We start from the raw sequence: 13,023 nt of genomic DNA, 5'->3' as shown, positions 1-13,023 counted from the left end.
AAGAATGTACAATATTTACAGAGCAAAGGCAGTTTAGCAAGCAAACAGCACAGACAGCACTCTTTCTCAATTCTCCGATCACCAACTCCACCGACGTAGCTTCCCGCAAACACTCCACATAGCATCTCCCACACAGCAGCTTGCACACGCTGCAATATATATTGGCACTGGCCAATGAGAGGCAGGCTACGATCTCGTGATCCTATGACTCATTGTCTGGTGACATGTCTGGTGACATGGTATTGCATCAGTCAATCCCATGATGCATCAGTGCTACACTGCATGTATGCAGGCCAAGACATCAGGGCCTAGCCTTGCTCTATCCAGCCTGTAAATTGACTATAGGCCTGGGGCATATATCATAAGAGCCAGACTGTGTGGGGAATGGTCTGAGTCTACATTCCCTCCCTGAAGACAAATGCCATGCAATGTGTGGAAAGATCACACCCACCACACTCTGGAAGAGCTCCCTGTAAGTGAAAGGAGCTGGTCAACTCCCCCCCCCCCCAATTCTTCCTTGGCTGGGTCCTTGCTCTCTCCTCCCACACACTTGGGACTTAACCAGTGTCATGATAATAGGGTTGAATGTGAAAATTGGGGTTCAACATCCCCTGCTGTTCATGGATTCCCACCTTGTGAATCCTTCTGCACTCATATTACTGGGAACCAGCACACCTATGACAGGTCACAGGTATGAGGTGGTTCTTTCTTCAACTTCCACTCTGCTTTGACCACAGTGCACGGCCGGCCCGTCCATGAGGCCAACTGAAGCAGCTGCATCAGGCTGCAGATTGGGGAGATCTCCCATCCCGGTCCGCCTGCTTGACTCCACTGCTCCTCTGCCTTCCTGGATTGTAAAAGGAAGAGGGGGCAGAGAGGAAGAGAAAACACGGAGGAGAGGAGGGTACTAAGCTAAGAACCCAGGAGGGTGGGAGAGGCTGAGGCTGGCACACCATTGAATAAGGAGGGTAGCATTTGGCAGGTCACCTCTGATCAGGAGGTCTTGGATCAGCTCTGCCACTGTGGGTGACACTTCAAATTCACCTTACAATCCAGTACATACCAAGGATTCTTCCTGTAAACCTGACCCCTGGTCATGGGTCTGGCTGCAAAATCACATCTGATCAAAGGCCATTTCCAACAAAGCCAATGGACATGAACTTATTTGCATGTCTAACTGTTCTCTGCCCCCCCCCAAGGGGATTTAAGGGTGAAAGGGGGAGATTCTAGCTAGAGAGACTTTCTTCAACATGGCCTGGGCCCTGCTTCTCCTCACACTTGTCAGTTACAGCTCAGGTAAGGGTGTCAAGGGCTCACCTTTCATTGGTCTTTGTCTTCCCAAGAAAGCAATTCATGCAATTTTGGTATGATGGACAAAGGAGGATTTTGTGACACTGGAGAGCAGAGAAACCACGTTAAAGGCAAGGCTTTTTGTGTGTGTTTTGTTTTTGTAAAGGTACCTGGTCACAGGAAACCATCACTCAACCTGCCTCCATGTCCGTGTCCCTGGTACAAACAGTGACACTTTCCTGCTTGAGAAGCAGTGGTGGTAGCTGGGAACCCTATTATCGCTGGCTTCTGCAGAGACCTGGAGAGGCCCCTCGCTTTGTGCACTGTAGTGGTTGCAACAGAGGAGAAGGGATCGCAAGATCGATTCACTGCCTGTGCCTCTGGGACTAGTGGCTATTTAACCATCACCAATGTCCAGCCTGAAGACGAGGTCAATTATTATTGTGCTGTTTGGTGTAGTACTGGGAGCGGGTTCCAGGGTGATACAGTCCGATGGGGAACTGAGAGAAAAATCTTTACTTTTCCTCCCCAGGGTGTGGACATGACAAAAGTTGACAGAGCTGGATTTTATCTGTGCTTGAACTGCCTGAGTCACATAACTGGGGTGCTGAGGTTTGGTGACAAGAACAGACCCCTTCTCCAGAGAATTCCCCTCCTTCTTCCAGAATCACAGCGCTCTGTGTGCACTGATCTAGAACCAGCTTGTCACATTCTCCATTCCTTCTGGAGCCCTCCATCCTGCATCACACAAAACCTGTGCCCTAAACTGCAAGTCCCGTGACAGTCTCATCTTCTCAAAGAACCATGATCTTAACTTTGTGATTCTCAAATTGTGGGTTCGAGATCCACCAGTGGGCTGTGGCTCAATTTTGGGTGGTTTGCGAAACAGGGCAAATTAGTTTATGTGCATCAAGGGTCAAACAAGATGCACAACCATCATTATAGCCACACCCCTTGGCATTTATCTATCAGCAGCTTCTAGAAACTCTAAAAAGGGTGGGAATCGCTGCTTTAACCAAAAGCCTCCTGCATTCCTTCTGTTTTTTGTTCACACCTTATAATATGGATCCTCAAATATCTTCCACACACTTTCTTGAGTCCCCACCAGTATCCGGTTGGAGGAACTGGTTGTGAGAAGTGGGTTCAGCACCCCCTGCTCCATTCATGCTAGCCCTGCAAATTCCTCAGCGCTCCTGGGATTTTCCCAGGTTACAGGCAGTTTCAGCCACAGATCCTGGTTTTCCTGGACCACTGGGAGTGATGCTCGAGATGAAACTTCACCAGCCTCCATCTTTTAAAGAAATGGTCATCCGGCAAACTTGAACTCGGGGCAGTGGCCTGGATCCAGTGTCACACCTCCTGACAGGCCATTTCGAATAAAGCCAATGGGTGCCAACTAATTTGCATGGCTGGCTCCTCTTCCCTTCCTGGGGGATTTAAACTAGAAGGGGAGAGGTTCAGGCTAGAGAGACACCTTCAGAAACTCAACCTCCTTTTGCCTTTTTCTACCATGGCCTGGGCCGTCCTCCTCACACTGTTCACTTTCTGGTCAGGTAAGAGCATGGAAGACTCACCTTGGTGTCTATACTAACAACAGAGCAATTGAAATTATGTATGCCTAATAGAAAATTAGGGATTTTGCAATCTTTTAGTGCAGAGGAACTCTGTTAAAAGGCTTTTTTCTTCTGTCAAGGTGTCTGTTCACAGGCAACAGTGACTCAACCTGCCTCCGAGTCTGTGTCTCTGGGTCAGACAGCAAAACTTCCCTGCACAAGAGGCAGTTCTGGTAGCTGGAGCAGCTTTCGCTTTTACCAGCAAAAACCTGGACAGGCCCCTCGCTTTGTGCACTGTAATGGTTGCAGCAACAGAGGAGAAGGAATCCCAGATCGGTTCACTGCCTCTGCCTCTGGGAACGTTGGCACTTTGACCATCAACAACATCCAGGCTGAAGACGAGGCCGATTATTACTGTGCTCTTTGGTACAGCACTGGCAGCGTGTCCCACAGTGATACAAACTAACGGGGAACTGAGACAAAAACCTTCACTTTTCTTCCCCACAGCAGGGGAACTGAGAATCCTTAAAAGAACGTAGACTTCTGTGCACCTGGGCACTCACATCACAGAGCCGGGCTGGGGTCTCAGAGTACCTTCACTTGTGTTGGTAAAACCGCAGCTCTTTTTAGTATCTTATAATAATAACAGGTATTTATATACCGCCTTTCTTGGTCTTTATTCAAGACTTTATTCAAGGCGGTTTACATAGGCAGGCTTATTTAAATCCCCGGAGGGATTTTTACAATTGAAAGAAGGCTCTATCTTTCAAGAGCCACAACAATTCAGATGTTTCGTTCTGATCTGGGCTCCATCCTGGCCTCCATCCTCCCATGCTCAGAGCAGATGGAATAGCTCGGCTTCAGCTTGTCAGCTGCTTCAAGGTCGCACGGTGCTGGTGGCCTCAAACTGGCGACCTTGTGGATGTTATCTTCAGGCAGACGGAGGCTCTACCCTCTAGACCAGACCTCCTGCCCATCTTGATGGGGCTTCTTGGCCAATTCATGTGCACCACCTTCATTTCCACACCAGATACAAATATAATACGTAGCTCAGTTTAATTCTTTACCACCCCCACAGGTGTGGCCATGCCAAAAACAGGCATGCTGTATCTAGTGTGGGGGCATATCAGGAGACTTCAGATATGAAGAGGGGTTTAAACTCCCCCCCCCCCCCAAAAAAAAACCACCAAAAAAACCACCTCCCACTCTGCAATGGGTCCCCTGGACTTGGACCTTGAGTAATGCAGAATAGTTCAAGGGATCTTGGCAGCTCAATGATTCTCAAGCATTAGCAGAACTCTCTCAGTTTGGCTGCAGTCTTAGGACATGGTCTTCTAAGAGTCAGTCCCTCTGAATTCAATGGCTGGCAGGTGGTGGTTGTACTGTTACTGTCATGCAAAGTTTGGTGTTGCAGTGTCACCTCCCAGCGTAGGTACACAACTTTCCTAGTGTTTGGGCAGGCAGGCAGGCAGGCAGGGCAAAGTGTTGTTAGTCATCGGGATAAATTTTACTGGTGGGTTTTTCCCGTGCTTGCTTGGCTTGTGCGGCCCCTGCCCCGCATCCTCCTTCCGAGCTGAGCTGGGATGCGCCCTCACCTTGCCATGCTTGTGTTGTGAGGGGGGGTTTTCCTTCATCGTGGCTGGGGTGGGATTGCACAAGGGAAGGGAAGGAAAGAGGTGGGCGCTTTCTGCGCTGTTGCCGTGCATTGGGGTGGGCAGAGACAGCGGGGGAGAATTGAAAGGGTACCCCGAAGAGCTCATGCTGCCTGGCAGCAGTCCTGATTTTTCCACATAGCTGTGGTGGGCTTTTTTAAAGGGGGGGGGGGACTGGAGTCCTATCAAGTCAGTAAAGAGTGACTCGGCGACTCAGAAAGTGCCCCGTTATGACTTGTTTTCTTGCTGAGTCACAGGGAGGGGTGACTCGGCAACTCAACTCAAGCCCCACCAGGTTTTCCCAGTGAGAAACATTACACATCAGCCTGTGTGTAATCATTCAGGTTATGATTATATGGGGGGGGGGTCATTATTTATATTGTATCTTACAATGACTTCAGAATTCAGTGATGTCTCCTGCTTCGCTTTCCCTTTACTTTACCCCTTAATTTTAGGTGTGGCCTTTGAATGCCAACCCAAAGTTCCCCTTGGCTTGAACTAGTGAACTAAACATGTTCTCAGCATCACTTGTGAAAACATTTGTCCCTTCCTTTCCCCTCTGGAAGACGATCTCAGTCTCCCTTGGCCTCTCCATCTTCACCTCCAGGGTGGGGAACTCCAGGGGAACTATCCGATTTTGAGGTGGGTGACCAGAAGGGAAGGATATGAGGTGCCAGAGGTGTTGGCAGTGGCTGTGTGGGCATGGGGAACATGAACACTAATGCCTGTTCCCAGATCTTCCAAACAAAAAAAAAAATGAGGTTTGGCCAAGTATACATTCTTAGTATGTTCCTTGCATTGGTTGTGGGGGAAAAACCCATTCCTCACCTTTTTCTTTGCCTGAACATAAATGCATTGGATGTTTCCATCAGCGTCTTATTTCTTTCCAAGAATGTGGAGCTATTCCCAAATTCAAAAACTCTCCTTGATGCCAATTTGTCCTAGAGTCCTTGGCTTTGCTTGAACTTTGTGTAGTCTCAGTGGATGTCTGAATTCTCCTGGAGCCAATGAGCACAGGACAACTTTGCATGCAGGGGCCATTCTTCAGTTCCGCAGCATTAAAGAAAGGCGGGGAGAAGGTTCCCAACCAGTTCTCTCTCTGCTTCAGGAGGTCAGACTCCACACTGGATCTCACCATGGCCTGGACACTGATTGTCCTTGTTCTTCTCCACTGCTGCCCAGGTAAGGCAGTGGAGAGACATCCATGGGACTGAAAAAGCTACAAACTTGTGTATTGTGTTTGTATACAGAATAGTCGATTGCAGTAATTCTTCTTTTCCTTTTTACAAAGATGTCACCTCTCAGGCCACGTTGACTCAACCTGCTTCACAGTCCGTGTCCCTGGGGCAGACTGCAAAACTCTCCTGCTCTCAAAGCAGTGGTGGCAGCTGGAACAGCTACTTTGCATGGTATCAGCAGAGAGCTGGACAGGCCCCTCGCTTTCTGCACTGTAATAGCGGCGGCTGCAGCCGCAGGGGAGAAGGAATCCCGGATCGGTTCACCGCTTCCATGTCAGGGATCACTGGTTATTTAACCATCACCAACGTCCAGCCTGAAGACGAGGCCGATTATTACTGCCTTGACTGGTATAGCACTGGCAGCGTGTCCCACAGTGATACAGTCTAATGGGGAACTGAGACAAAAACCTTCTGCCTTTCTCTACAGAGTGGGTGATCAAGAATCTCAAAAAGAACTTACATTTACTTCTGCTGAAATCTACTTTATAGGACAGGTTCTTTCACTCTGCCCACCTTTCCGGTTAGTGGAGTCTTTCTTTCCCCATTGATCTGAACAGGCAGTGTTGATGAACACTGCAGGAACGCCTGCAGGAATCAATGTAGGTGGTGCTGTGGAAAAAGGACCCTATCCCAGTGGACTTCAGAAGTGAATTTCTTTCTCCCTGCACTTGCCTACAGCAGGATAATTCAGAATCCTTCAAGGGCTGGATTTTATTTGACTTGGATTTTAGAGATGACTTGGACAGAAGGGTCACAGGGAGACAGGATACAATGATCTTGAGGAAGTGAAGGAGGACTAGTTCTCCAAGAGCACTAATGGGTAACTGTTCAGGAATACGTAACAAACACCTTGGCTTGCAGAGAGAAGCAAGGCATGACATTTATTTAATGTGCGAGTATTATTTAGTGTTATCAAAAGACCATTCAGACCCCCCACTTCATTTACAAGGAGAGCCCATCCCTCTACGGACCCTCTGACATCAGTCTGTACAATGCAATCCTTGGTGTGCCCCAAACAGACTGCAAAGTCACCAGAGGACCTTTCTGGCAAAACAGAGAGCTCCAGGTGTCTCAGGGCGCAATCCTGACTGTGCCCTAGGCCAGCACAAGTCCCTGGCGCCAACCCAGAAGGGTCGCAAATGAGCTATAAGGGCTTCAGCTGTCTGCCACAAGTGAGATCTGCAGATTTCTACTCTTTGGGCACAAGCCCAGTTTCAGAACTGGTGAACGTGGGAGCACAAGAGATGTCACACTGTGATTCCCAGATCATGGCGCATTAGAAAGGACCTTTGAATGGTGACATCTCAGAATGAGTTTAGTGAGGGAGACACAAATTTTCATTCATGCCCCTTGACTATAGAAACATTATTCAGGAGGACGTCAGCTCTGTGAATGATGTGCGATGAGCATGACTCTCTCGATTGTACAGAGTACAGGTATCCATCGTCCAATATCCACACATGGCCAATGCAGTAATCACTTGAAATTAATTGAGGGTGTTCGTTCCTTGAAAGCCAAGTGCTATCAGGAACAGTGCTATACAGATGCATACATCCCATAGACTTCCCTGGGGCAAATGCCCCAGGCTTCAGCCACTACAACCCCGCTGAAGCCTCTCTGAGGATCCCGACGGGGGCAGAAACTGTGCTTCCAGTTTGCCAGAAGCACAGATTATAGCATCGGGGAACCTCAGAGAGGTTTCCCTGATGTGGGAGAAGGTCACGCAAGGCTCCATGAGCCTCTGGTGAGTGGGGGGGGGGTGGATTTATGTGTGGGGAGGATGACGATAGCCTACGGGGGGCGCCATCGTGGAGCTTTGCCCCGGGCGCAGGATTGCAGCAGTCCGCAGCTGGTGCTATAGGACGTGTCCGATGAGATAGGGCAGGAACCTGACATTGATTGACCCAAACACAGTGCTCTCATTGACTGCAGTAGCTGTCAGTCAACCCAGGACCAAGACCATTGGGGTAACACTACTGCACACAGAGATGTGAATGGCACAGTTCACCATGTGCTAAATGACAAATGTTTCACTTGACCATTGGGATTCTATGCCCGAGTGAGTTGGAGACCTCTCAGAGAAGACCCATGTACACTGAACATTTTCTTGCTTCACTTCCCATCATCAGTTCCAGATGTGCAGAGGAGGTCCATGCATGATGTCCAGAATGATGCTTCAAAACATGCTCCTTTCTGTTGCCTGCAATGCTGGCTCTCACCTTTAGGGGGAACTGTTGGACCATTTCTTCCAGAATTGGCATAACTTGTTGACATCAAGAGACCCCCCTGAAATTGATGATGGGGAAGTGAAGCAAGACCTGGTCCTGTTTACATGAATTGGAAATTTCCTGCTCACTCGGGCATAGAGGCCCAACGGCCCATAAAACAGCTTTCTCAACCCTAGAGCATAGTCTGGGGTGATCAAGAGCAGTGTGCATTGCACCTGTGCAGAGTTCAGAACAGCAAGCCTAGTGGTCTGAGTTGGCCTAGAGAATTTGGCATTGCAGTCAAGCTGATTTGATGAGTAGTTGGGTCAACGCTCTGTGGAAGGAAGGGGGTCTTTTCTCCATCCCTGTGGCTGACATTGACTCAGGTACACAGCAAAGGAATTTCCATAAGAATCCTGGATTCACAACTTGGGGAAGGATGACTGAAATCCTCTGCTCTTTGGGATGCTCAGTGGGATTTAATTCCCTTGTTGCATTTTCATGACTGTCTTTGAGGCCGCAATTCTGTGCCCCCTTACCAGAGAGTAAGTCCCACTGAATTGAACAGAGATTTCTCCTGATTAGGTATGCACAGGATTGAGCTGTGATGATAATATAAATGCACAGCCCAAGCCCCCCCTCCCTCTGGTTCCTTCATGCAAATTGGATGTCTGATCTTTGGTCCAGGTAGAAGGTCACATGCCCTCAATTAAGCAATGCCATTTTCAGCAAAGCAAGTGGGTGGGTCCACATTTGCATGATTGACACTGCTTCAAAATCCAGGAGATTAAAAATGACACTGAAGTTCATAGGTAGAAATTCACCTTTTTGGGAATCCCACTCCTTTCGCCGTCCACAATGGCCTGGGTGCTGTTTCTCCTGACCCTTCTGAGCTTCAACTCGGGTAAGGGCAGGGAAGACTGTGTCCATGTTTGCCTATGGGCTCAAAACAAATCAGTGTGCCTTCCTTGTGTAACATGTTTGAGTCTGAGTGTAACACAGAAACATCTGTATTATTTGGGAGGAGATAACGTGTTTAAAATGTCTCTGTCTTTTTCTTTTCGAAAGGTGCCCATTCACAGGCCACACTGGCTCAACCTGCCTCCCAGTCTGCATCTCTGGGACAAACCGTGAAACTCTCCTGCTCTCAAAGCAGTGGTGGTAGCTGGAACAGCTATTTTTTTTGGCATCAACAGAGAGCTGGACAAAGCCCTCGTTTTGTGCATGGTGAAGGTTACAACAGGGGAGAAGGGATCCCAGATCGGTTCACTGCTTCTGAATCAGGGAGCACTGGCTATTTAACCATCACCAACATCCAGCCTGAAGACGAGGCAGATTATTACTGCCTTGACTGGTATAGTACTGGCAGAATGTCCCACAGTGATACAGTCTAATGGGGAACTGAGACAAAAACCTCCTCTCCAGAGTGGGTGATCAAGAATACTTCAAGAGCTTAATTTTATCTCTGCTGAAACCTGGTTCTCAGGCCAGGATCTTTCCAATCAATAAAGTCTTTCTGCCTCCATTGATCTGATCAGGCAGTGTTTAGTGACTTGAATCCTAGAGATAACTGGGACAGAAAGGCCAGGGCCACAGGACACATGATAGAACCATCTTCAAGGAGACAAGGAGGTCTATTTCTAGGAGGACATGACAGGATATCTGTCCGGGAATCCCTAACAAAAACCTGGATTTCAGTGGGAAACAAGGTATGACATTAATATAATGTGCAAATATTATTTAAAGTTACCTGATGACCAGGCAGATCCTCTCTTCCTCTGCAAGGAAAGACCATCCATCTCTTGGCTCTCCTGCATAAATTCCTACAATGCAATCCTTGGTGTGTCCCAAGCAAAGTGCAAAGTCACTTCCTGCAAAAGAAAGAGCTCCGGATGTCTCAGACAAGGAGTGTTCTACCCACTGGGTGCAAGTCCTGTTTCAGCAATGCTCCAATCAATGTAGGGTGTCTGTTCCTGGAAACCCAAGGGCTGCCTGGAACAGCTTTGTTGGACATGCTCTATGAGATAAGGCAGGCACTGATTGGCCAAAACTTCCCACTCTTGTTGAGTGCAGTAGCTGTCAATCAATCCAGGCCAAAGAGCACTGCAGTGAAATTACTGCACAGAGACGTGAATGGTACAGTTCACCATGTGCTCAGTTGTGCCATTGAAATAGACAAAAATGCTTCCCTTGGGGTGCACAGTGCCCCAAAGTTTACTTCAAGACATGCTCCTTTGTGAAGTCTGCAATACTGAATTCCACCTTTTGGAGGAGTTGTTGGACCATTTTCCCCCAAACTGGCAGAATTCATTGACCTCAAGAGACCCCCCCCCCCCGCACACCTGGAATCGAGGATGGGAAGCGAAGCAAGAGAAGGTTCTGTTTACATGAGTCTTCCTTGTGAGGTTTCCAGCTCACTGGGGCATAGAACTCCAATGGCCTCTATACAACTTCCTCAACCCTACAGCACAGTCTGGGCTGATCACGAGAACTGCACATTGCAACTGGGCAGGAGTGATTATTTGATGTCATTGATGAGTGGTTGGATATACCTTTCCTGGGATAATGGGGGACTTTCCACCTTTATGGTTCACATAAGCAGAGACCTGTAAGTTCTGTGGATTCACATGCACTGGAAAGAAAAGTATATGATTTGTTTCCAGAGCTTCCTTACTATCAACTCATTCTGGACCACACAAAATGGATGTTCCCAAAATGAAAGAATGGATGGATGGATCTCCCTTATGGAAATCTTTGACAGCCATCAGCGTTGCTAGAATCACAGGCATCTGCTATAGATATGGGGACATGGGGCTTTCTTGTATAGCCAATGAGTGCAGAACGTCTTTGCATGCAGGGGTCATTCTTCAGTTCTGGGGGATTTAAGCAAGGAAGGAGAGCCCACAAATCTATCTGTTTTCTTCAGGTAGCCGAATTCCTTGGAAAAGTTCACCTTGGCCTGGACTCTGTGTCTCCTGGCACTTCTGAATTGTCTCTCAGGTAAGGGAAAGTAAGAGTGATGCTCCGCTGAGTCCACTCCATCAGCTTATAGGGAATTATATATTCATCATACGTGTTTGTGATACATGAGAGCAGTGATTGGGCCGGCCTTGAGTCTAGGACTGGTCAGTGCCTGGTTTGAGACCACCTGGTTTGAGGTGGTTTGAGACCACCTGGAAATCCCATGTCTGCTGACCTTCCATTTCCACCTGCAGTTTTTCAGAGGACAATTCAGATCTATATTCAGGGCCTTTGAGAAATATAATAATAATAATAATAATAATAATAATAATAATAATAATAATAATAATAAAAACTTTATTTTTATCCCTCCCTTCTCCCTAACGGGACCCAGGGCGGCTAACAACATATTAAAAACAGCAGATTTTAAAAACATTAATACATAGAAAATAAAAACATTTAAAAACACATTACAGAGGCCATAAAAACAGTAGTCAGATTAAAAGACAGCATAAAAGAGCAAGTCACCGAGGAATCAAGCCAGTAAAAAACTAAAAGATGTATAAAAATGTTAAGAAGGCCAGAAATCAGAAGGCTAGTTTAAACAACAATGTTTTCAGGCCTCGCCGAAAACTCTCAAGAGAGGGAGCCATCCTCAAATCAAGGGGAAGGGAGTTCCATAATGTTGGAAATATATAGTATAAATAAATATAGTATAAATTATATAGTTATGTATAAATTATACATAAATATAGTATAATCAAGTGGAAATGTTGCACTCTTAAGGATGGAATCAACATCTTTTCCCAATCAAGGAACAAACCCAAGCAGTTCCTCTTACTCTGCCTTGGCCTCTGGGTGGGGATATTGGTCCATATTCTTCACAGAGTAAAATCATGGAGCCCTTCAACGGCCACACTTGTGGCACTCAGTGAAGTGTGAAAAGTTTGGTGTTAATGTGCAACGTTCATGATTTTTGATGCTCAAAGCTGGTCATCTTGTTGCATGCACCCTGCGTTTATTTGACAGTGAGAGGTCACATTCCTTTTTTCCTAAATAAATATGCAAGGCAATGTGGTGCCTGAGTTTCTGCCTTAAAACTCTAGAGAAGCAATTTTCAACTGCTGTGCCATGGCAATCTGGTGTGTCAGGGATGGTCCATAGGTGTACTGTGGGAGTTTGGGGAGGGCCATTTATTAGTAGGGCAATTGAGGTATTTGAGCCCCCTTTTGGCAGCATGGTGTGCCTTGTCAATGGTCAAAAACCGATGGTGTGCCTTGACAATTGTAGCACCTTGTCAGTGTGCCGTGAGCTGATGAAGGCTGAAAACGGCTGCTCTGGAGAGACGCAGACTGGTGTGGAATTGATTTGAGAATTAAATTCTATCCCCTTAATTCCAGTTCTGGCCCTGAAGGGAGGAGTGCCATTTCTGGCAAAGCATTTGCATGACTTCCTGTTCTTCAGTGTCTGGGGGATTAAAGCCAGACATCTGAAGGCTACGGGAAGAGAATCCTGATCATTTCTGCCTCTCACCATGTCCTGGGCTCTGGGTCTCCTCCTCCTCTCACTTCTCAGTCACTGCACAGGTAAGGGCAGGGAGAACACTGACTAGATTGCCCTGTGTGCTGACCACAAAGCAATGCATCTTCTTTATGTATCACTGCAAACTAGCTATTTTGTGGTATTTGTGGGAGAGGGGAAAATGCGCTAAACACGTGGCTCTCTCTTTTTCTTTTGCAAAGGTGTCCGTTCAGAGACAAGGCTGACTCAACCTGCCTCCCAGTCTGTGTCCCTGGGCCAAACAGTGAAACTCTCCTGTTCTGGAAGCAGTGATGGGAGCTGGGTGACTGCTTTTCCCTGGTTTCAACAGAAACCAGGACAGGCCCCCCGCTTTCTGCACTGTGATGACTGCGGCAGCAGCGGCAGCAGCATCAGGGGAGAAGGAATCCCAGACCGGTTCACTGCCTCTTACTCTGGGACCACTACCTATTTAACCATCACCAATGCCCAGCCTGAAGACGAGGCCGATTATTACTGTGCTGACGAGGAGAGCACTGGTGGTATCAAGTTCCACAGTGATACAATCTAAGGGGGAACTGAGACAAAAACCTTCCTCCCCAGA

At 47.5% G+C, this 13,023-nt stretch overlaps 2 gene segments (V, D, J or C); both read left to right on the top strand.

Annotated features, from left to right (window-relative positions):
- The first annotated feature begins 1,250 nt into the window (after positions 1–1,250).
- On the top strand, positions 1,251–3,309 carry LOC136634454 (immunoglobulin lambda variable 3-9-like). The segment is given in 4 exon segments: positions 1,251–1,296; positions 1,457–1,549; positions 2,736–2,843; positions 2,984–3,309. Coding segments are annotated over 4 exon segments (573 nt in total).
- A 2,322-nt stretch (positions 3,310–5,631) lies between these two features.
- Positions 5,632–6,121, top strand: LOC136634453 (immunoglobulin lambda variable 4-60-like). The segment is given in 2 exon segments: positions 5,632–5,677; positions 5,787–6,121. Coding segments are annotated over 2 exon segments (381 nt in total).
- The last annotated feature ends 6,902 nt before the right edge of the window (positions 6,122–13,023 follow it).

This window comes from Tiliqua scincoides, chromosome 14 (assembly GCF_035046505.1).
Source record: "Tiliqua scincoides isolate rTilSci1 chromosome 14, rTilSci1.hap2, whole genome shotgun sequence".
NCBI classification, from domain to species: domain Eukaryota; kingdom Metazoa; phylum Chordata; class Lepidosauria; order Squamata; family Scincidae; genus Tiliqua; species Tiliqua scincoides.
This window is presented reverse-complemented; position numbering and strand designations above follow the sequence as displayed.